This window comes from Rissa tridactyla, chromosome 1 (genome assembly GCF_028500815.1).
Source record: "Rissa tridactyla isolate bRisTri1 chromosome 1, bRisTri1.patW.cur.20221130, whole genome shotgun sequence".
Classification (NCBI taxonomy): domain Eukaryota; kingdom Metazoa; phylum Chordata; class Aves; order Charadriiformes; family Laridae; genus Rissa; species Rissa tridactyla.
Window position 1 is genome coordinate 6,143,298 of NC_071466.1, and position 20,735 is coordinate 6,164,032.

Below are 20,735 nucleotides of genomic sequence, written 5' to 3' on the forward strand. Positions count from 1 at the left end.
AGCGTTAACTGGTGTTCCATTACTGTAATGGCCAGCAGATGCCTCAGTTCAGACTGAGATCTGGGTGTAAATCTTAATTTTTGTAGAATCATAGAATCGTCGAGGTTGGAAGGGACCTTTAAGATCATGAAGTCCAACCATTAACCTAATGCTGCCAAAACCACCACTACGCCATGTCCCTCAGCACCACGTCTGCCTGGCTTTTAAATACCTCCGTGGATGGCGGTTCCACCACTTCCCTGGGCAGCCTGTTCCGATGCTTGACGACCCTTTCAGTGAAGAATTTTTTCCTAATATGTAATCTAAACTTCCCCTGGTGCAACTTGGGGCCATTTCCACTTGTCCTGTTGCCTGTTACTTGGGAGAAGAGACCGACCCCCACCTCTCTACACCCTCCTTTCAGGGAGTTGTAGAGAGCCGTAAGGTCTCCCCTCAGCCTCCTTTTCTCCAGGCTAAATAAATATTGAATTTTTATTAAACCTGCTCTGTTTTTTCTTTGTTTTTTTTTTTTTAATATTGACTTTTTTGTGCTGCTGATCGTTCCAGGGAGGGGTTGCATTTCCGAATATGTGCCTCTTCAGCATTTCCTATGGTAGAGTTGAAGAATCCCATCTGATCAAGCTGCTTTTTTTTTCACTAGGGTTCCTAACTCTGTGCTTTCTGTAAGACACCTTGGTGCCTAACACAGCAAAACAGGGCACCTTGCATCTTCTTACATCTCTGCGGTGTGGGTAAGTGTATTCTGCAACACGCTCCAAAGGCTGCCTCCCAGTGCCCAAACTGGGCATGCTGGTGGCATCAGCTGCAGCTCTTCTCTGCCTGGGTCTTCCAGGGGAAAAAAAAAAAACACCATGCTACTAAAAATCTCTCTGGAGTGGATTTACTCCAGTGTATCGGGAAGCTGTGGGGGTGCATACTTGCACTGAGGAGCTGCAGAGGACTCCAGAGTCCATACTAAAAGTGTAATCTCTGTGATTACCTTTCCCCTTTGTCACACCCGCTCTTTATTTGAGAATTAAAATGACACAGTTCAGCCCTGAGGAGGGAAATGAGGATTTTCTGCTCCTAGTCTGAAAGTCTTGTTGTATTGGAGACTGAGATGCCTCAGCAGGTAAGAGAATCCCAGAGTCATTTTAGAAGATCTTCATTCCTGATTTTTACTAGCGGTAATGAAAGATATTTGTGTTGCCATGTCTTCGCTTTTATAGGCTGTGGTCCCAGCAGTTTCGGAGTCAAGTGCTTGCCTATGCATGAATTAGGGATCAGCAAGTCAAGTGCCGTTGATTTTAGATGGTTGAAATGCACGGTGTGGTCACTGCAAGTGATTTAACTGTGAACAATGGCAATCTGGTAAAATTTCAAGTGTTTTCAGTACCTGTTTTTCAGTGCAATCTGCTTGTTTCCACATTGCTGCCACAGCCCGATTTTTCTCACTTGCTGTTCACATGTCCAGAGTTTGTGGACTGGAGCCCATTTTTTATTCAGTACGTTTTTTGAGGCAGTAAACTGGGCTTTTATTTGCTGTCTTTTCTTTCCCGGGCTATTTCCAGTTTCTAAAATAGATCATGTACTATTTTTTCCTGCATTGTTTTCAAAGTAATTTTCCTTTTTTTTTTTTTTCCTGCCTCCCTTTCTTTTTCATTGCGCAGTACAGCATGCTTTTCTTCCTAAATTTTATGCTTTATTCTAACATCAATCTTGCTTTTGTTAACCTTTCTGCTGTTGCTTAATATATTAGCTTAAAAGGCTTCTAACGTTGGTAGAAACCTAATAGGCAGAGAATGAAACAGAGGGGACTTGCGAAAGATTAAACCATCTTCTAGCTGCTAAAGGGTTTTTGAAAAACAGCCGTGTAGGGGATTTTGTTTAGATCGGTGTTGTCTTTAAATCCAGCTTCAAGAGTTACGCTGATGACAATACATAGAATTTGTTTAATCTCAGTTTCAGGTAGAGTGAGAGGGTGACTGATGGTAGCGTGACTATTAGCACAAGCATAATCAGATTGATTTGTGGGCAATGGAAGAAGGCAGAATGAAAAAAAAAAAAATGGGAGGGAAGGGTGCTCAGTAACAATTTTGACAAATAGGCGATAAATTCTAAATATTTGAAAATAACCTCATAGCTAATGTTAGAGCTGAATTTTAATGTCCTGTCCTGGTTGCAGCAAGGACCGATGCAGTGAAGTCAGTACGCAGCTCTGATAGCAAGGTCTGTTAGGTTGGCGACACAACTTACCAGAAGAACTGGGGGTGGAAAAGGCCTTTCAGTCCCAGTTCAAAGCACTATCCACAGTTCATCCGCAAGCGGCAGTGAAAGAGGTGATGTCCTGGGTTACATCCGCGGGGATGGCTGGGAGGGGGTTTATCAGCAAGATAATCTTAACTGTGCTGAGTGATGTTAGAATGGCATGTGCTCCCAACAGCCCGGGCAAGTGGGAGAGTCTTCTAATAGGTATTTGTACAGATAAGAGATATAAAGGTACTCGGATATTTGTATGAAAACAATCTCGCTGCTGAGCATCCACATTTTGAAGTACTTTCCTTGGATAACAATGTCGTTTAAATGTGAGCGTGGTTTGTTTGTTTCTAATGCCTGCCAAAATCTTTCTAGGAACAGGATATAAAACTGCTACTTGGTGACTTGTTCTTTCTGTTTTGATCTTCAGTTTAGTTACAACATGTTTGATTGTTCTTTTCATTCACTGGGGAGGCAGAGCGGTTGCATTTTTTCCCCTTTTCTGCATGTCTTTTTTGGTTTTATGGACACACAACTTGCTAGGATGATAACACTCATCAAGGGAGTCAGCTAGAAAAATAACATCTTTAAATTGTCCTTTGGAAGAGAAACTACTGCTTTTTCATGTTGGGAAACACTGTAAGAGGTCAAATGCTTCGCAGTTGTTTTTTTTTTTTTTTTAATGCCAAATTTGCCTGAATATGGGGCTCCTTATTTTCACAGTTATTTGTCAGAGGTTCATTCTAACTCCTTGCCTGGTTCATACTAGAGGTTTTGTCCTTCAATTTATTTATTTTGCCAAGTTTGTACCAAGGCCATCATTTTTCTCTGTGGTCTATAAACTTCTTAATCCCAGCTATAGGATCTCCCATTTTCCATGTACTAGGAGTTGAGATAAGAAACGAGTTAGATAGTTCCTAGAGAAGAATATTTATGTTACCATAAACGGGTGCTGCTGCTGTTCCCATCCCCTTTCTTTTCCCAAGTGTTTCACTAGTTGTTTAATGAACCAGATGCAAAACCGTAGAATCACCGAATGGTTTGGGTTGGAAGGGACCTTAAAGGTCATCCAGTTCCAACCCCCTGCCCTGGGCAGGGACACCTCCCACCAGACCAGGTTGCTCCAAGCCCCGTCCAACCTGGCCTTGAACCCCTCCAGGGATGGGGCAGCCACAGCTTCTCTGGGCAACCTGGGCCAGGGGCTCACCACCCTCACAGCCAAGAATTTCTTCCTAATCTCTAATCTAAATCTCCCCGCTTTCAGTTTAAAACTATTCCCCCTCGTCCTATGGCTCCCCTCCCTGATCCAGAGTCCCTCCCCAGCTTTTCTGGAGCCCCTTGAGGGACCGGAAAGGGCTCTAAGGTCTCCGCAGAGCCTTCTCTTCTCCAGGCTGAACCCCCCCAACTCTCTCAGCCTGTCCTCCCAGCAGAGGGGCTCCAGCCCTCCCAGCATCTCCGGGGCCTCCTCTGGCCCCGCTCCAACAGGTCCATGTCCTTCCTGTTGAAACTAATCTAGAAGACAAAGTGTTTGCTGCCTCAGATTGCTCTTGGGACTTCAGACTTGCACACAAAAATGGAGGAGAATAATAAAGATGTTAGAAATGCGGTCACTTGTCTATTGAGTATTCTTGTGCCTTTCATAAGGGATGCAGCCGACTGGTTTTAAGGACATTTATGCCTAAGGGCTTGTCTGTAAAGGGAATTAAGTGCATGGTGAGTCTGTGGTGGGCTAAGTGGTACACTTGGCATGTCGTTCGTAACTCTTCATCACCAAGTGCCTGAGTGGATGCTCTTGCCTTTGCATGTGCTTCTAGTTAACTCCCTCCAGCATTGACAGCGGAAGGAACTGAATGTGGTGGAAGTAGGAAAACTGATGCCAGTAGCTAATACACATAAGAGTAGGATAGAGATTGGTGGGAGATAAAATGATGCCGTCGGTCTCTGCTGTCCACCTGCTTAGCATGGTTTTATTTGACAGTGAAGCCATAGCGTGCAGAGGTAATTTTGGTCAAGGGAGAAAGATGAAAAGGAGCAAACTGTTAACAGAAATATTTGCTCTGTGTATCTTATGAGTCACTTTTTTTCTTCCACTTGCCAAAACAAGTTAGCATGGAAAAAGGTTTTACTAATGTGACTGGGAAGACCTGTTTGTGTTCGTAAAGCATGACAACTGCCAGCAGCTTTTGCATCCCAAAATGTTGCTTCTCATTTCCTTCCCTATAAATCCCCACAGCAGGAGGGGTTCAGTGTGCCTTTGCCTTATCCCATGAGGAGGAGAGGAGGCATAGGCTTTGCAATCCCCATCAGTACCAGGGACTCCATGCATCATTTTGATATTCTCCTCTGCGTCCAGCACTCCAGATCTGCTCTGATGCCGAGGTTTTTAATTTGTAATCATTTTCCAAACAAGAAGTTCCACCATTCCTCCCTCCTGACCCAGGGCTTTGTCTGTCATCTACACTTTCTGTTCTTCTCCTTTATTTCAGTTTTGTTTAGGGGGGTGGTCAGCTGTGAGCATATTAATTTTTGTCAGGGAAAATAAGTAGAGGTGAAATGGGCTTATGGTGATATGGGAAGGTGTAAATGGATACCCACAACCGGCTCTTTAATCCGCGGTTGTGCAGGCGTTTGAAAGTTACAGCTTTTCTGACCAGATGATGGGCTTTCCACGTGTTCATACTTTTTCTCTTCCGTTTCAATTTTCTGTCTTTCCCAAATGTATTAGACCTGTGTGACTGATGTATGGGACGTTCCCTGAAATGCCGGAGTAGATAGAACAGTGTTCAAAGGATTTAGTGGGATGCCCAGACAAGAGCCTGCCCTCCAGGAAAGTGCAGGACTTAACAAATGGGCTAAACTCCACCAGAAGCCCTATAATTGCATATACAGTGACTCATTCTTTCTGACTCATGGCTTCTTCCTATAAAAAGTCTATATTTTCGAATATCTAGCAGATGGCACCACGGTTTAATTATACTTGATTCTTTGAAACAGTTTCTCTTAAAATAGCGCTGTACAATTTTTATTAGCGCTGTGCGCAGAGTCCTGGCATTTTCTCCACCATTCAAGTGTATTCTGTGAAGCTTTTAGAGAGCTACTGTATGACTTTCCAGAGAGACCAAAGTTTCATAAAAGTTTAAGAATATCATTCAGATTTAGGGGTTTTTGCATAAGTTCCATTACACTTTTTTGGCCAAAACATTACACAGAATGGCTCTTATGCAAGAAAGATGCTATGTGTTGTTCCTTCCCTTATGTGAAATTGAAAAAAAAAAAAAAAAAAATACAAAGCAGTATTAGGTTATTATATGAGTTCGTGAAATGAGCGATGCAGGTCCCACTTGAATGGAGATGATATTTTACAAAGGAGATGATAGTCCACCATTGTTATTTTAAAAAGGGCAAACACCACAACCCAAGAGTAATTACATCTCACGTTCATTATCTTTGGTATGTTACAAGTAGGATTAGAAGGGTGTTGTAAAAATGATCCTTATTGACGTCCTACTTCAACGAACTCTTGTCAAGAATTATCTATTTATTCTGAACAAAATAAGTTAATTTAAAGTTAGGCAGATGCAAGCATTCCTGAGACGACTGAAACGTTTGTCGTGTTTACCAGTGCATTCTGTTCCTTGCCAAATAAGCGTTCTGGGGAAGGACGGCTTTTCTACCACTCGTTAGCCTTCCTGCCACCCTTCCCTGAGCTGGTATTTCTGGGCAAGTCAGGTATACGCTGCTGTGTGTGATCCATACGTTATTTACGGTTCCTTTGGTTTCAGTAGAGTTTGTTTCTCAGTCCCATAGGCTCCTGCTGTAGTTCAGGCGCCCTGGCTGGTCAGGCTGCGCGTCACACACTCCCTGGTTTCTGCCTGCAAACTGGACACCAGTTTTCTTCTCCGAAACACCCACCTCGGTCCTTAGGGCAAGGAGGATAGTGTGTGATTCCTCGAAGCGCAACGCCATTCCTCTAAGCTCTTACTGGAGAAAAGCCAGCCTAGAGATCCAGTCATTAATACTGTTACGGTACACGAAAAACATCTCAAAAGGATAATAAGTGAATGGAAAGTGAATTTGAAATGTTTTGTGATGTTTATTTGTGAAAATAACCGCAGCGGTACATCATCAGGATCCTAGAAATGCAAAAGCTGAAATGCTGGAATCTCAGAAAAGAATTGGGGTTTCTGTAGGTACTAACACAAATCACAGTAAGTGCTGACCAAGAGTGTGCAAAGTTATTTTCCAATTTTTTAATTTTTAACATTCTCCTTTTCTTCGCAGACTAATACTCTAGCAAAGATTTTTGTGGCGACTGGGGATTTGATTGTTTGAAACAAATCACCCAGGCATCTTTAGGTTTCAAATCAGCATGTACCCATTAAAAAGAGATCTGATTAAAAACAAGCAAACAAACAAAAAGATGCAGAACAAGAGCTTTGATCCAGCGAGATTTTTGAATACTCTGGCTCAGTTCCATGTCACACAAACACAAGCTTGAGGTTTAATTGTATGAGTTGACTTTGATAGAATTGCTCATGTGTATGAAAGGCTTTGGGCTTAATTTTGTTAGTGCCAAGTGCTCGGTGCCTATCTGGGTTAAGACCTTTGATCTTGTTCCTTTTAAAATATGTGGCCCTTTAAAATTATGAAATGCATCAATTTTCCGGAAGACGAAGGAGGAGATGTGTTAGGTTTTTTCAATATACAATGATAATGGAAATTATGAATGGAATAAAGGGGAAACAGTCAGGCTGGTTTAGAGTTGCTTCCAAATTACTTACATTTAAAGGAATTATTTAACATTTACCGGGCTGCTACTTTGTGTATTTATTGAAGAAGTGAGTTTGTGTGTTAGATTTCCGGTTGTGAACCAGCAGAGATGATGTACTTCTGAAATGACACAAACATTTTCATCAAAGTGATATTTTACCAACTCGTTATGTTCACCTGAAAACAGAAGGATTTGATTGAAAGGCAAATATCAGTTAGGAGAATTCAAGTTAAATATTGAAAAGATTCACAGAGGTGCTCAAATGTATAAAGAAATAGCGTCTCGGTAATGCCTACTTCAGAACAAACACGTTTGGTGTCCCAGCTGATCATAAATTATGATGATGAATGTTCTTGGGTTTTAACTTTTAAAGCACATGTGCATAGAGTAATGAAAATGCTTTCAGAAAATAAAATTGTGTGCAAAGAGTGTAGAAATAAAAATACTTGAAAAATTCATTTCTTTAAGTTTTTTTCAACACATAACAAATAAGGAGGCTCATGTCACTCGACATGTAGAGTTGCATTAATAATTACCAGTTGCATGTTTTTAATACGTTATACTGTTCTCTAGCTTGTAAAATTGATGTTCTGCAAATTTGCCACTTGGTGGTGCCAGATTGATTTATAAATCACAGCTGTGAGCTAAGACGAGACGTTGAAGTTGTATTGAGGAGTGTACACTAAGAGATAAATAAAATTTGGCTAGAAAACTGTAATTCTAAGATGGCACTGGTGCGGCAGGTCTGGCCTCCATCCCTCAAGCCCTGAATCTTGAGTCCCTCTCTGTCCTTCCAGCACAAAAGAGAGTAAGTACATGGCAAAGCTGCATCTGTGAGGACAGAGTTTCTGGGACGTTTCTCCCATACCATGCGCCCAGGCAAAACCAGCTTGGATTCAGCGATATTCCAGGCATGGTGCAGAAGATGGCTTTGGGGTTTCTGGAGGCAGCCGCAGGTGCGCTGCTCGCAATAGTATATCTGTAGGTGTTGGACTGCCGTAGTTCCTGTCCAGGTGTTGTTTTAATGCCGCCAAAACTCTTACGTATTTATCACTGAGCTCTGTCTCCTTGAGTTTAAGGAAGGGCAATCATCGGTCATTGTAAATGTAATTCCAAACAAAAAGACCCATGCGATTAAATTAACCTTCTTCCATCTCTCAGTTGCAGGGCTCCTCAAATAAAATAAAACTTCTCAATTTGTCCCAGTGTTTCAGTGTTATCAGTGTTTAGTATTGAAGTATATTTGCACCAGACTTCATAACTTCTTTTTTTTTTTTTTTTTTCTTTCTCTCTCAATACTGCAGTTCCAAAAGAATTGGTGGAGCTTCACTTGAAACTGATGAGAAAGATTGGGAAGTCTGTCACAGCAGACAGATGGGAAAAATATTTGATCAAGGTACAATATGCGCGTTGTCTTATTCTGCGATGCTGGAATATGGTGATGATGAGCTGTCGTGTCAGCAATCCCCTGGTATGAATTATGGTCAGCCTGGGGCGGTGGTGTGGCCAACATCCATGTGTGTGCCCGGACTTCAGTTGCGTAACGTCCCAGCTTAACTTTCAGTCTGCCTAGGCTTGGGGGGAAAAAAATAATCTCTGAAAACAGACAATATCTTCTGCATGTAAAAGATTGTCTACCATCATACCTGATAATAAAATACTTGTTTGAGCATTAAGACCCTAAATGAAGAAGATTTAGTAGCCTGCAAAGGGGCTAAATTAAGCAGAGAGGTTTCCACAGTAACAATTCATTTGTGTATCAGTTATCTGGCTATAATTTAATCATTGTGATTTCGTTGGTGTTCATACCAGGGACTAACCATAGAGAGTTCTTGTAGCATGTGTTAATAGTGGAAGTATCGCCGCGATTTATATCTGCATGCTTAGAATGGCACAGCTAAAATGAAAATGTAGTTATGCATCCATAAAAATATAGCATCCCATTGTTTTACCTAATTCTATATTGATATTTTAATTGTGGCTATGCCTTTGTTGGCAGCTTATGTGCAAATATTTTTCAGTTTAAAGAATTTACGCTGCTTCCGAAAATAAAAATATGCGTATATTCAAAATTAATAGATTACCGTTTCCCCTCTGGATATATTCCATGTGTCTTTTAATCCACAAAAATGTAGTCTTGGTATCGTCCGTACAGCCACAATTGCATCTTATTTAGAAATTACCACATTATGGCAATAACAATGATACAAATAATGGCACGTGGCAAATCCGGTTGCAGTTTGTCCCCTGAAGTGCCATCTATAAGGTTTACAGAGAGAGGGATTTGTCTTGAGGTTTGTGTAGTTTTAAGATGAGGATGTTTGTAGGACGGGGAGCACGTCAGGAAATAACCTGCCGAAGGGCCTTAGGTTAAATCTGACCTCTTAACCAGTTGTCAAGTATTTATGATGATGCTGTAAAATAATAATTCAATAATTTATATAACTTTGTGTACTGTGTATATTACCGAGTACTGCGCTTACTGAATTGTGTTCAATTCCGTAATGTACCGTAAAGCAGCAAGCTGAGAAAACCCAGCTCTGACTAGTGAACTTACCTACCCCACTGACGCCACTTACCACTGGCGTGGTACGCAGAAAGCAGAGGGAGAAAACAAGTTTTTGAGGGAGTAGTTTGGAAAATCTTCCTTCAGCAGGCATTGAAAGAATGGGAAAGGGGTGAGGGAACCCTCCCACACGCTCCTGTTAAGACCAAGTAAGCGGTAATAAATTCGACTTCGTTTAACAGTCTCCAGAGCTAACTTGAAGCTTATTCTAGCCAGTGGTTCAAAGGAACCTCAAAGAACAAAGGAATTTGAATATAACTAGAGAGGTATGCTAATATCGTCCCCATTTCAAAGGGGTATAATTAATTTAGAAAAACAACGAAGAGTACTGGGAAATGCCGCAAAAGGCAGGAAAAACTGAAAAGGTTTGGAACCATTGAGACCATTCTTCCTCGGTGCCTGCAGTATTGTTCAGCGTATCGTTGGCATGCTCTGAGAGGTGATGTTGACCTGGTTTTCCTGTGTTAGAAACTAATAATGTCTTGCTTTGCTAAAACATTGCATACGTACATTACGTAAACAACATATATTCTAGATGTGACCATTTTTTTATTTAGGATGAAACTTGAAGTGGAGGACATTGAAACCTACATGCTCTTAATATTTATGCATGTATATATTATTAATATGTTTTGTTTATATACCAGCTGTTTATAAGTTATGGTTTATTTGACTGCCATGCTTATAAAGAGCATCATAAAAAATCGTCTTTAAGCTGTGGCTGGTATTCTGACAGAGAGGGAGAGCAGTGGATGTTGTCTATCTCGACTTCAGCTAGGCTTTTGACACTGTCTCCCATAACATCCTCATAGGGAAGCTTAGGAGGTGTGGGATGGATGAGTGGGCAGTGAGGTGGGTTGAGAACTGGCTGAATGGTGGAGCTCAGAGGGTTGTGATGAGCAGCACAGAGTCCAGTTGGAGGCCTGTAGCTAGCGGCGTTCCCCAGGGGTCAGTACTAGGCCAGGTCTTGTTCAATATATTCCTCAATGACCTGGCTGAGGGGACAGAGTGTACCCTCAGCACGTTTGCTGATGACACAAAACTGGGAGGAGGGGGTGACACACCAGAAGGCTGTGCTGTCATTCAGAGTGACCTGGACAGGCTGGAGAGTTGGTCAGAGAGGAACCTAATGAAGCTGAACCAACGCAAGTGTAGAGTCCTGCACCGAGGGAGGAAGAACCCCATGCACCAGTCCAGGTTAGGGGCCAAACTGCTGCAAGGCAGCTCTGCAGAGAGGGACCTGGGAGTCCTGGTAGACAACGAGTGGCCATGAGCCAGCAATGTGGCCAAGAAGGCCAGCGGTCTGCTAGGGCGCATTAAAAACAGCATGGCCAGCAGGTCAAGGGAAGTCATCCTCCCCCTCTGCTCTGCCCTGGGGAGGCCACATCTGGAGTACTGGGTCCAATTCTGGGCTCCCCAGTTCAAGAAGGACAAGCAGCTACTGGAGAGAGTCCAGTGGAGGCTACAAAGATGATCAAGGGGCTGGAGCATCTCTCTTCTGAGGAAAGGCCGAGAGCCCTGGGGCTGTTCAGCCTGGAGAAGAGCAGGCTGAGAGGGGATCTCATCAATGCTCAGCAAGAGCTAAAGGGTGGGTGGCAAGAGGATGGGGCCAGACTCGTTTCAGACAGGACAAGGAGCAACAGACACAAAGTGGAACATGGGAAATTCCATCTCAACATGAGGAAAAACTTTACTTTGAGGGTGGCAGAGCCCGGGCACAGGCTGCCCAGGGAGGTGGTGGAGCCTCCTCTGGAGATATTCAAAACCCACCTGGATGCGTTCCTGTGCAGCCTGCTCTGGGTGACCCTGCTCTGGCAGGGGGTTGGACGGGATGATCTCCAGAGGTCCCTTCCGACCCCTGCCATACTGTGATTCTGTGAATATATTTCGGGATAGGAAGTGAACATGGCAGTTCAGAGTTCTTTCCCTTCCCGCTTCTGTTGGTGAATCACCCAAGTTGGCTCACCAGTGTACACACTAGTCTTTTTTTGGAACAAAAAATGGCTGTAGGACTCCAGGAATCTGACTTTTCTCCTTTGTGGAGATAATGTACATGGTTATATGTGACCGAGGTAGAGAAATAACAACTAAGAACATCTGTCCAGCTTAGCTGTTTTCTGAAAACAAGTAGACAAATTAATTCAGGCTGCACTGTCTCCTGACAAAATGCTTTCTGTTTGCTTATTGTCAAATGTATTTTGCATTTTTGTACAGATGAGATTTCTCTGGACTGGTCTGTCTGGAACCTTTAACCCCAAAATCGGCACGTTCTCAACACGTTGTCTTTTCTGATTGTTAGAATTCAGGTGTTTGTAGTCCCACCCATGCAGAGTCCTCTGCTGTGTCTGTCACCTCCCTGCTTTTGTTGTTTAAAGTGAACATTTGGAGCATGGTGATAGTAAGTGTCGGATGCCATCGTAGCTGCTTTGGAAATATTGGAGATACACACATTTCGGCGTCTCTTTTGTAGGGTGGGAAGGTGCTGACCGCTCTTTAGCACGCAGAAACCAGCTGCTCCCGCAAGCAGGAGGTGTTTGATCAGTGTGAAACATCCCTCCCTAGGAAGGCAGAGACTGACGTTTCAGCGCAGCCCGAATCAATGAGATGTGTAGTTCAGGGTTGTGACAGAACTTGTCAGGAGAAAGCACAATCATCTGGTTTTTAATTGTCAAAACGTAGTCATTTCAGTTGGAACAGGTGCTTCATCAGCTCTGATGTCTCTGAGCTGTTGCTTTGACAATCATACCCTTCTGCAGCACATGAAACTTCTCATCATTGCTTTCATACTTAATGAGTAAGTAATGAACAGCGACTGGCATGTGCCCTTAGCAAGGGGTTTCATATTCAGTTTCCCAGCATTTTTCATCATTGAAAATGAGAAAGAAAGCGGAGCAACCTCGTTTTGTGAGCAAGGAGCGATTGTCCCTCGCTGTGAGCTTCGGCTTTGCTTCAGCAAAGTACCAGTGTAATGTCCCTTAACCTCGGAGCAGGAAAAACTGCTCTCCAGAGGGATTCATTGTGACCAGAGAGCTCTCTCCTCACCGTTCTCTGTATGTCAGAGTACGATTTATGCTGTGGCTGAGCCGATGTAATTGCAGGCTTGCCCTTGGGTCACTTAAGAACCTTGGGTCAGTTCTAGAGATGGCGGAGGGTGGCCTTGGGGACAGAGGATGGGTAGCAGCATCAGTCTTGGTTGTAGCCCACGTGGAGTTTTACAGCACAAATCGGCTGATCTGTACTTCTGGTGGGTGAAATGTAGGGTTATTTTTGCTGCTATTTCCAGAGAAAGGTGCTTTCAGATGTAATATACAAGTTTTTAAGTAGCTTAGTGACCAGCTCTGGAGCTTCGTGTCCAGCTCTGGAGCCCTCAGCACAAGAAGGATACGGACCTGTTGGAGCGGGTCCAGAGGAGGCCACAAAGATGATCCGAGGGCTGGAGCCCCTCTGCTGTGAGGACAGGCTGAGAGAGTTGGGGTTGTTCAGCCTGGAGAAGAGAAGGCTCCGGGGAGACCTTATAGCGGCCTTCCAGTCCCTGAAGGGGGCCTACAAGAAAGCCGGGGAGGGGCTGTTTGCAAGGGCATGTAGCGATAGGACAAGGGGCGATGGCTTTAAACTAGAGCAGGGCAGGTTTAGATCAGACATTAGGAAGAAACTCTTTACACTGGGGGTGGTGAGACACTGGCACAGGTTGCCCAGAGAGGGGGTGGAGGCCCCATCCCTGGAGACATTCAAGGCCAGGCTTGATGAGGCTCTGAGCAACCTGATCTAGTTAAAGATGTCCCTGCTCACTGCAGGGGGGTGGGACTGGATGGCCTTTAAAGGTCCCTCCCAACCCAACACATTCTATGATTAGTGACCGTATCTTGTGTCTAATAACTAGGTGATGGGGAGACTAAACTGTTTGGATTGGGTCCATTCAGCAGAGCTTCGCTTCCTTGCAGACTGAAGGGCAGCAGTACCTCGTGTGCTAATTGGAACAGTCGTGATTCAAAGCTGGCACTTGAAAATCATCTCGACTGGAGCTGTGATTAGCTTTTGCCTCCTTTTAATGGGCATTTCCACTAGAACAGCCTCATCCGTTGGAGATCCCACTATGTGTCCTGAGTTCATAAGCAGCTCTTCTCTGTTCCTAAGAGTTGTCTTAAGCACATCTGAGTTGTTTAGGAGGAGAGGGAATTCCTTCTCCACCATTATTATTGGAGTTCCTGCTGATTCAATCTATTTATCCTCTACTGCCACTTTATTTTCCGTGTTTTGGGGTTTTTTTTTTCCCATATTGGTGTCACTGAATTTATTTGCTTTAGGTAAATTGAAACTGACTCTACTTAGAATATTTTAAAATATTTATCAAATGGCTTGAGGCCCAAGATATTTAGTGTTTTCTAAAGAATAATAGTTCCACAGCGTGGAGTGAGTATCAGTTGCCTTTGTTATCTGCAGTGCAGTTGTAGGACTTCATGGCCCCAGGAGAGCTTGGCAGCTTACGTGCTAATTGCTGTAAAGACACGTTAATAAGAAATCACATCTACTCAAGAGAATTTATATTCTAAATAGGCAAGTCAGAAATAGAAAAATGGGAGATTTTTGCCCAGCAAAGACGAGGACACCTTCCCAGTTCAGAGTTTAAGAGGTTTAGAGAAGCTGGTGGTGACCAGGACCTCGATGATATACTCTTCCATGGAGATTTGCCAGTGCTTCCTGACCTACCCCAGTTTTATTTTTTATTTTTGTGTGAGGCTTTCTGACCTACAGTCCTGCAGAGATCGTGTATCATTGCTACTACAGTAAGGTACTATTAATAAAAAAAATAAAGTTGCTTTTATCCACTAACCCTAGCAATCTTATTTCGTTTGTGACAGATATGCCAAGAATTCAACAGCACTTGGGCTTGGGAGATGGAAAAAAAAGGCTACCTAGAAATGAGTGTTGAATGCAAACTGGGGATTCTGAAGGTACGTGTTCATCAATTAAGTTTCTAAATGACTTTTTCCATATTCACTTAAGTATCTTGAAGATTTTGCTTTTTCACCCACTGAAACATCTTGCAAGTTTAGCTTGACTGAACCATAGATGTATTAAATGCGGAGCTGATCTGGTCATGGGCACGATGCTCGTGGTAGTGGGTTGGGCCCAAACTGAATGTAAGACTTTGCATATTTTTCACCCTTTGTATGAAAATTGTTTTGGACTTACTGTCAGTGGCTATTTGCCTATGCAGTACACTTTTAAAAATGTTTATTAGCTTGCAATTAAATAAGTTTATGAGAATTCTTAAGGCAAAGGTGGGACTTCATCTTTTCAAGTCTTGAGAAAACTGTCAGCGTTGGTTCCAAGTTATATATGTGTGTTATTCTAGGACGAGATCATTTGTACTATGTAAAAAAAAAATAAAATCAAAAATAAACTTTCTAAGCTGGCCAGGAAAACAAAATTAAAAAAATTAAAATTTTTCTCATTTAAAAGCAACATGGTCTGGGAAAAAAAAACCCAGTAGCTATAGCTAACTCGTGGATCCAACAGAGGCGCCTAAAAAGAAGTTCCAAATTACACTGAAAAGAAATGAGCTGATTTTCTTATTTCTGTTTATATTTTGATATTTTAACAGTCTTTCTACGTTCTCACTCTTTCAGTATCTCTGCGAATGTCAGTTTGATGACAATCTAAAGTTTAAGAATATCATTAACGAGGAGGATGCTGATGCCATGCGTCTTCAGCCCATTGGTCGAGACAAGGATGGCCTGATGTATTGGTATCAGCTGGATCAAGAGCATAATGTCAGGATGTACATAGAAGAACAGGATGACCAGGATGGATCCACGTGGAAGTGCATTGTTAGGTATTCCCTGTTTTTTTGTTGTGGTTTTTTTTTTCTTATTTTCTAGGGGTTTTAGCTATTTGTGACTGGGATTCAGAAATTTATTTCAATAAATCTCCATTTCTCACAGAGTAGGATTCATGACAGTGGGATTTTTCTGCCTTCACGTGTATGTTTTAGTGAAAAACCATATACAGAAATAATTCACTGATTTGTTGGTAATAGCCAATGTGTAATTTGTTTTCCGCATAATCAAGCTACAGCGGATATACGGAAAGGGTACCAAGAGGGCGATGGCTCCGCATTGCTCGCTGGCCAGCTAAATGCCTTAGGAGATGGAGGAGGACTCTTGCTTCTCTGCCTTCTGCTCTATTAAGACAATTACAAAGGGACAGTTTTGATCTTGGGGGAATTACATTGCAATTTTGACTTAATGGAACTACAAAATTGTTGACAATAACAAATAGGCATGAAAAATCTTCTGGAGTAGAATTCAGCTCACAGATCACTAAAGATGAGGGGCGTGACGTTGGTGCAGACTGACATACGTACGTGGCTCAGTGCCTCAGTTGCTGCAGTTTGGTCTGTTAATATTTTAAAGATATTTTAGCTTCAAATTTATGGGTTTTGTGATTCTTGTTACGTATTTTGTTTTTCACTGTCCTACTCTATGCAAAGCTTATGGGGTCTTTCTTACTGGAAAAAGAATTAGTTTGAAATCTTTTGCATATCTCCCAGTTACCCATTTTTAATTTCTCTCCACGTAAACTTCTTTTTTTAAATTTGCTTAGTTCCAAGGGGATTTTAAACTGGACTCAGCAGAATCAACTCTGACTTAAAAAGATCTAAAAAAAAAAAAAATCTAAAAAAAAAGTCCAATCATAGGTGGGTTTTTTCTGTTTGTAAATTTTAATTTTTATACCTGCAGCTTCTTTACCTATCCATAACTTTAGTAACCAAGGGAGTCATGCAAAACTGTTTAAACCACTATCAATGGGCCATAAAATGATAAGCACCACCAGCAGTGCAGTTTAGACAGCTGTTGTGGGTGGATCAAGTAAATGTATCTAAACAAAGCAATTGGGAGCTGAGCGGTGTTTATCTCTCTTCACGCGTTATAGACTCCAGAGATCAATGCCAAAAGCAGAAATCAGAAATTTTTCTGCTGAAAAAGTTCTGACGCTCCATGCTCACAGCCGAAAAAACACGGTAATGCGTAGTAAAATCTGAAATGGTTTTACACCCGTGAGATTCCGCATCTCAGGGTTGTTGCACTTCAGGCTTCATTTTTTTTTTTTCTGTAAACCTGGGGAAAACAAATTGCTGAACGGTGACTTTGAGAAAATAAATGCGAGAGCCTTATTATTCTGGTCTATTAGGAAAAAAATGACGGTTTAATCATCACTTAAATTCATTCTACATTAAGGTGTTGTTTTTTATAGTTAGATTTCCAGTTTAAATAAGGAGTTACAGTGCACTGAGGTTTGCACGCGTAGAGATGCACAGACAATTTCTCATAACCCGAGTAGCTGGAGTTTTCTAGACATCTTTGTATTGTTTGCTACGTGTGTTTAGGATAGATGCTTGCAAAAAGTGTCTGAATTACTTAACCGCCTTTGAAAATTTCACTTGAATGATGTGGTTGCTGTTTTGGTGCATGAGCGGAAAACTGCAGCTTCCTCTCTGCTGGGAGAAAAAAAGAAATTGCAAAGAAAAGGCAGTGAGGATTGGTAAGAGGGTAATAAATAAAAGAATAATAGTAGGAGCTTGGATCCAGACGCAACAGAACTTGAGTTGAGATAGATAAGGTCCTTCCAAAAAAAGTGATTTGATTGTGGTGCGGATAAATTGGAAGGTGTCTGATGGCGAAGTCGCAGCCGCTCTGGTGGGACAGGCATTTAACTACGCTCGTATATCAGGTTTTCAGGGCAGCATTCATTTCAGCAGATGGCGTTTGTTTTATTTTTTATGAATCCCTTTGGGGTGATTAAGTGGCTTATCAGACACTATGTTTTTTCTTCTGTCATCTAGAAACCGCAATGAGCTTGCCGAGACCCTTGAGCTCTTGAAAGCACAAATTGATCCTGCCCTGTTGAAAAACAGCAATTCTCAGCAGGAGAATTCATCGCGTGAAAGCCCAAGCATAGAAGATGAAGACACCAAAAAGGGTGAAGAAGCACCTACACAAGGTTTTCTGCCTTCTTTTCTCAAATTTTCAATGTTGTGCTGTGGCAGTGTTAGAATTTTCAACTTCATGAAAAGTTACTGTGTTAGATTAGGGCTTAAAAAAAAAAAAAGACAACCACAAAAAATGTTTCTGTTCAAAGTAAATCAAGTAAATATTGAGTACTTTGAAATTATAAATTTTATTGGAGGTTTTTTAGTGTATATATAGGCTCAAGAGTATTTATAAGAAGAGAGCTGTGTATAAAGTGTTTTCTAAGTAATTTTATTTTTGCTGTACATTTTGTATAATATTGTAAATAGTCACCATTGTATGTTATTATGGAGCATTGAACTGTTGCCAATCTTTTCCTGTTCTAGCAACATTAAAATTTTAAAAAGAAAAGAAATCTGTTTGTGCAATGCCATGATTGAAATCAATACAGTATTGGGTGTGGTGTTTATTTTTGCTTTTGAGTTTGAATCAAAAAATACAGGTTGCTTCCTCAAATGTATCGTAATCTACAGGATTTTTCAAGAAGACATGAGCTTAAGTTAAAACAATTTAAAATACTAAAGTATTTTAGAAGTGAAGTGGTCCTTAGCTGCCTCCACTGTTCTTTTTTCCTTCCTTATTATCATGTCATTGCACATATTTAACAACTTACTTGACTTGTTGGTTTGTGTGTTGGTTTTACTATCAATATCAGTTAGCCTGAAGTATTTTGTGTGACAAGAATCTGATCTTTTCCAGGTTATGAAAAGCTAAAAATTGGTTATCCCAAGTAATTTTACCCCAGTTACCACCTGGTATTATCATTTTGTTAAAATACGGGAAAAGATCTTCACAATCAGAAACAAGATTTAAGGTTTCCACTGTGTTAGTACGTGTTTGTTCAAATCTCGTGAAGATAATTTGATATATGGCATTAGCCAAGGGCCATCTTGGTTCTGAGTATCAAAGAGAGAGACTTGCTGCTTTATTCTCATTCTTTGCAACAAACGGTGTAGAACAGAAGAAATAAATAAAATATTTAGATAAAATTTGAGTTGTGGAAGCATGAAGAGACTACTCTAGGAATTGCAGTCAATGATGAACACCAGCAGAATTGTCTGTCAGTCCAAGGCATTTCCACTATCTAACTGTGCGTATAAGTGACAACATAACCCGTGCGGTTACTGACGCTGCAGAATTAATTCCAAGTACTGATCTTTGTCTCACTAGAAATTGGTCAAGCTGGCTTAAATCATCTAATCGAGATCTCTACTTCAGATGTGGATTTACTTTACATTGGATTCAGGAGGAGGCATTTGAAACATTTTAATAAATGTCCCCACTGTAGATAAGTCCCCAAATCCGATGTCACGTTCAGAAGGGTCAGTACTTGCATTAGGCTGTGTATGGATGCAAAATCACTCCGAGGCACTAGTTCCCTGTAGTGAATAATGAATTACTTCCATGTGCAGTGATTTAAGTGCAGTCAGTGGATTCAGAGAGTACTACTTTCAGTTGAACAGCTTTAGTATTTCTCTCCGTTAGTCCAAGGACTGCACTCAAAGCCCTTCTACGGTACGGTGAAAACATATTGGAAGACCTGGTACCTGTTCGCTTTGGCCACTTCCCAAACAGCATTAAATTAGTTCATATAAAAATAAGGTAAACTGAACCAAAGCTTACATGGTTTTTTACTAGGCTGGTTGATTGACTTGAATAGTGTTAAGACAACTTGTGCATTGGCTGAGTCATTTTGTATTTATGAAATGCTTTACGAGCATTTCGGGGAGCTGAACTATAGAACTGTTGCTTTTCGGTATAGAGGAGTTTGGGGATCCTGGTCATCCTTGATGTTAGAAGTTTGGGAGAAAGCAGTAGGTGACGGGAAGAAATGGTTGTACAACGTTTAGACAGAACGAAACGAAAGGAAGGTGGAAGAAAACAGACATGGAAAAAAATATCTCATTCTCACCATACGGATAAATGTCTTTAAAGAGGCAGCTTTTACGTTACAAGGGCTGAGACTGGGGACCACTTCTGTGAAGGGGGGAAAAACCAGCCGTGAGCCTTGAGAATGTTATCGCTCCCGGTGCCTTAGAGATGCATCTCTCCCTGCTGTACTAATTGCTGAGGCTTATTTGGATGCATGCTGTGTATTGGAAAATAGTATAAAATATATGCATTCTTCCTCACTGCTCTTTGAGTTTCTAAAATGCTTATTTTCTTTAATGTAACCAAGTTAGCTGTCAAGTACTTGCCCCTGTGTGTTTCTAACCACTTGGGAGGCTCTCATCTTGGAAGAGAATTACACTTGTGTGGAGGGAGAGGGGTGAGATAGAAGAAAAAAAATCATCCTTTTGTTTGGAGTTGTGGCACCTTTGCAATAACATCTTCCAGATGGTAGAAGATACTGTTATGTTATATGGAGTGCTGTTATATTTGGGTTTTTCCTAATTAGTTCCATCACTAGCTGACTCAAAAAGTATGGTAAAATAAAAAAAAAACGGAGACATTAAAAGGCTGCGGTAATGATAAATAATAGGCTTAGGTCCATAGTAAGAAAACAGATGCGTGGTTTCTTCTGAATGCTGGAACTGTACTTTAAACCCTAACGATCTAAAACTGACTTAGCAAAGTAGGCATAACCTAATTCCTTAAGCTCTGCAGTTTTTTCTGGGATATGCTACTGACTGTGCTTGTTTTAGAAACGGCAGTTGAAGTGAATGTAGAATATTGGCTGTTATTTGTGTTTTGGTAGCACACAGGAGATGTAGTCATTGCCTACAGAATCTAGGTGAATAATGTTGGATGTCTTCTCTTTTCTCCGAACTATTGAAATACAATAGTTAAGTATTGCTTGAAATAAAAACGGGTACAAACAGGGGACTGATTTCTATGTGGAATTTCACTTGAAGAGCGTGGAATCTTCCACCATGTCCTGGTTTGTGAAATAATCCAGAAACTCAAGTGAGACTTCACGTTGATGCTTCGTGCGCCGAGAACTTAGGTTTTATGTGTCCTCTGAAAGTACTGTGGTACTACTAAAGAAGAGGCTGAGATGTCTCTACAAAGAAGGATAAAACTAGAATTCTTCTGCTAGCTTCTGAAATGTAGGTTTTTCTTGATAGATAATTAAAGAGAATTGTGATTCTGTAGCTAAAAATTGAGAACTCGCTCATTAAATGACGGT

The 20,735-nt window shown here is 41.5% G+C and overlaps 1 protein-coding gene across 8 annotated transcripts in view; it reads left to right on the plus strand.

Moving 5' to 3' along the window:
• Positions 1 to 20,735, plus strand: part of RSF1 (remodeling and spacing factor 1) — a 70,493-nt gene that overhangs the window by 16,492 nt on the left and 33,266 nt on the right. For 3 of the 8 annotated variants that reach the window (XR_008465101.1, XM_054193242.1, XM_054193225.1), the window contains exons 2-5: positions 8,311 to 8,402; positions 14,432 to 14,524; positions 15,203 to 15,408; positions 17,419 to 17,576. Coding sequence is in view for 7 of the 8 variants with exons in the window: in XM_054193242.1 (XP_054049217.1) it covers positions 8,311 to 8,402; positions 14,432 to 14,524; positions 15,203 to 15,408; positions 17,419 to 17,576 (549 nt within the window). In the remaining variant the exon portion in view is untranslated. The other 5 variants (XM_054193215.1, XM_054193198.1, XM_054193206.1 and 2 more) reach the window with 5 other exon arrangements.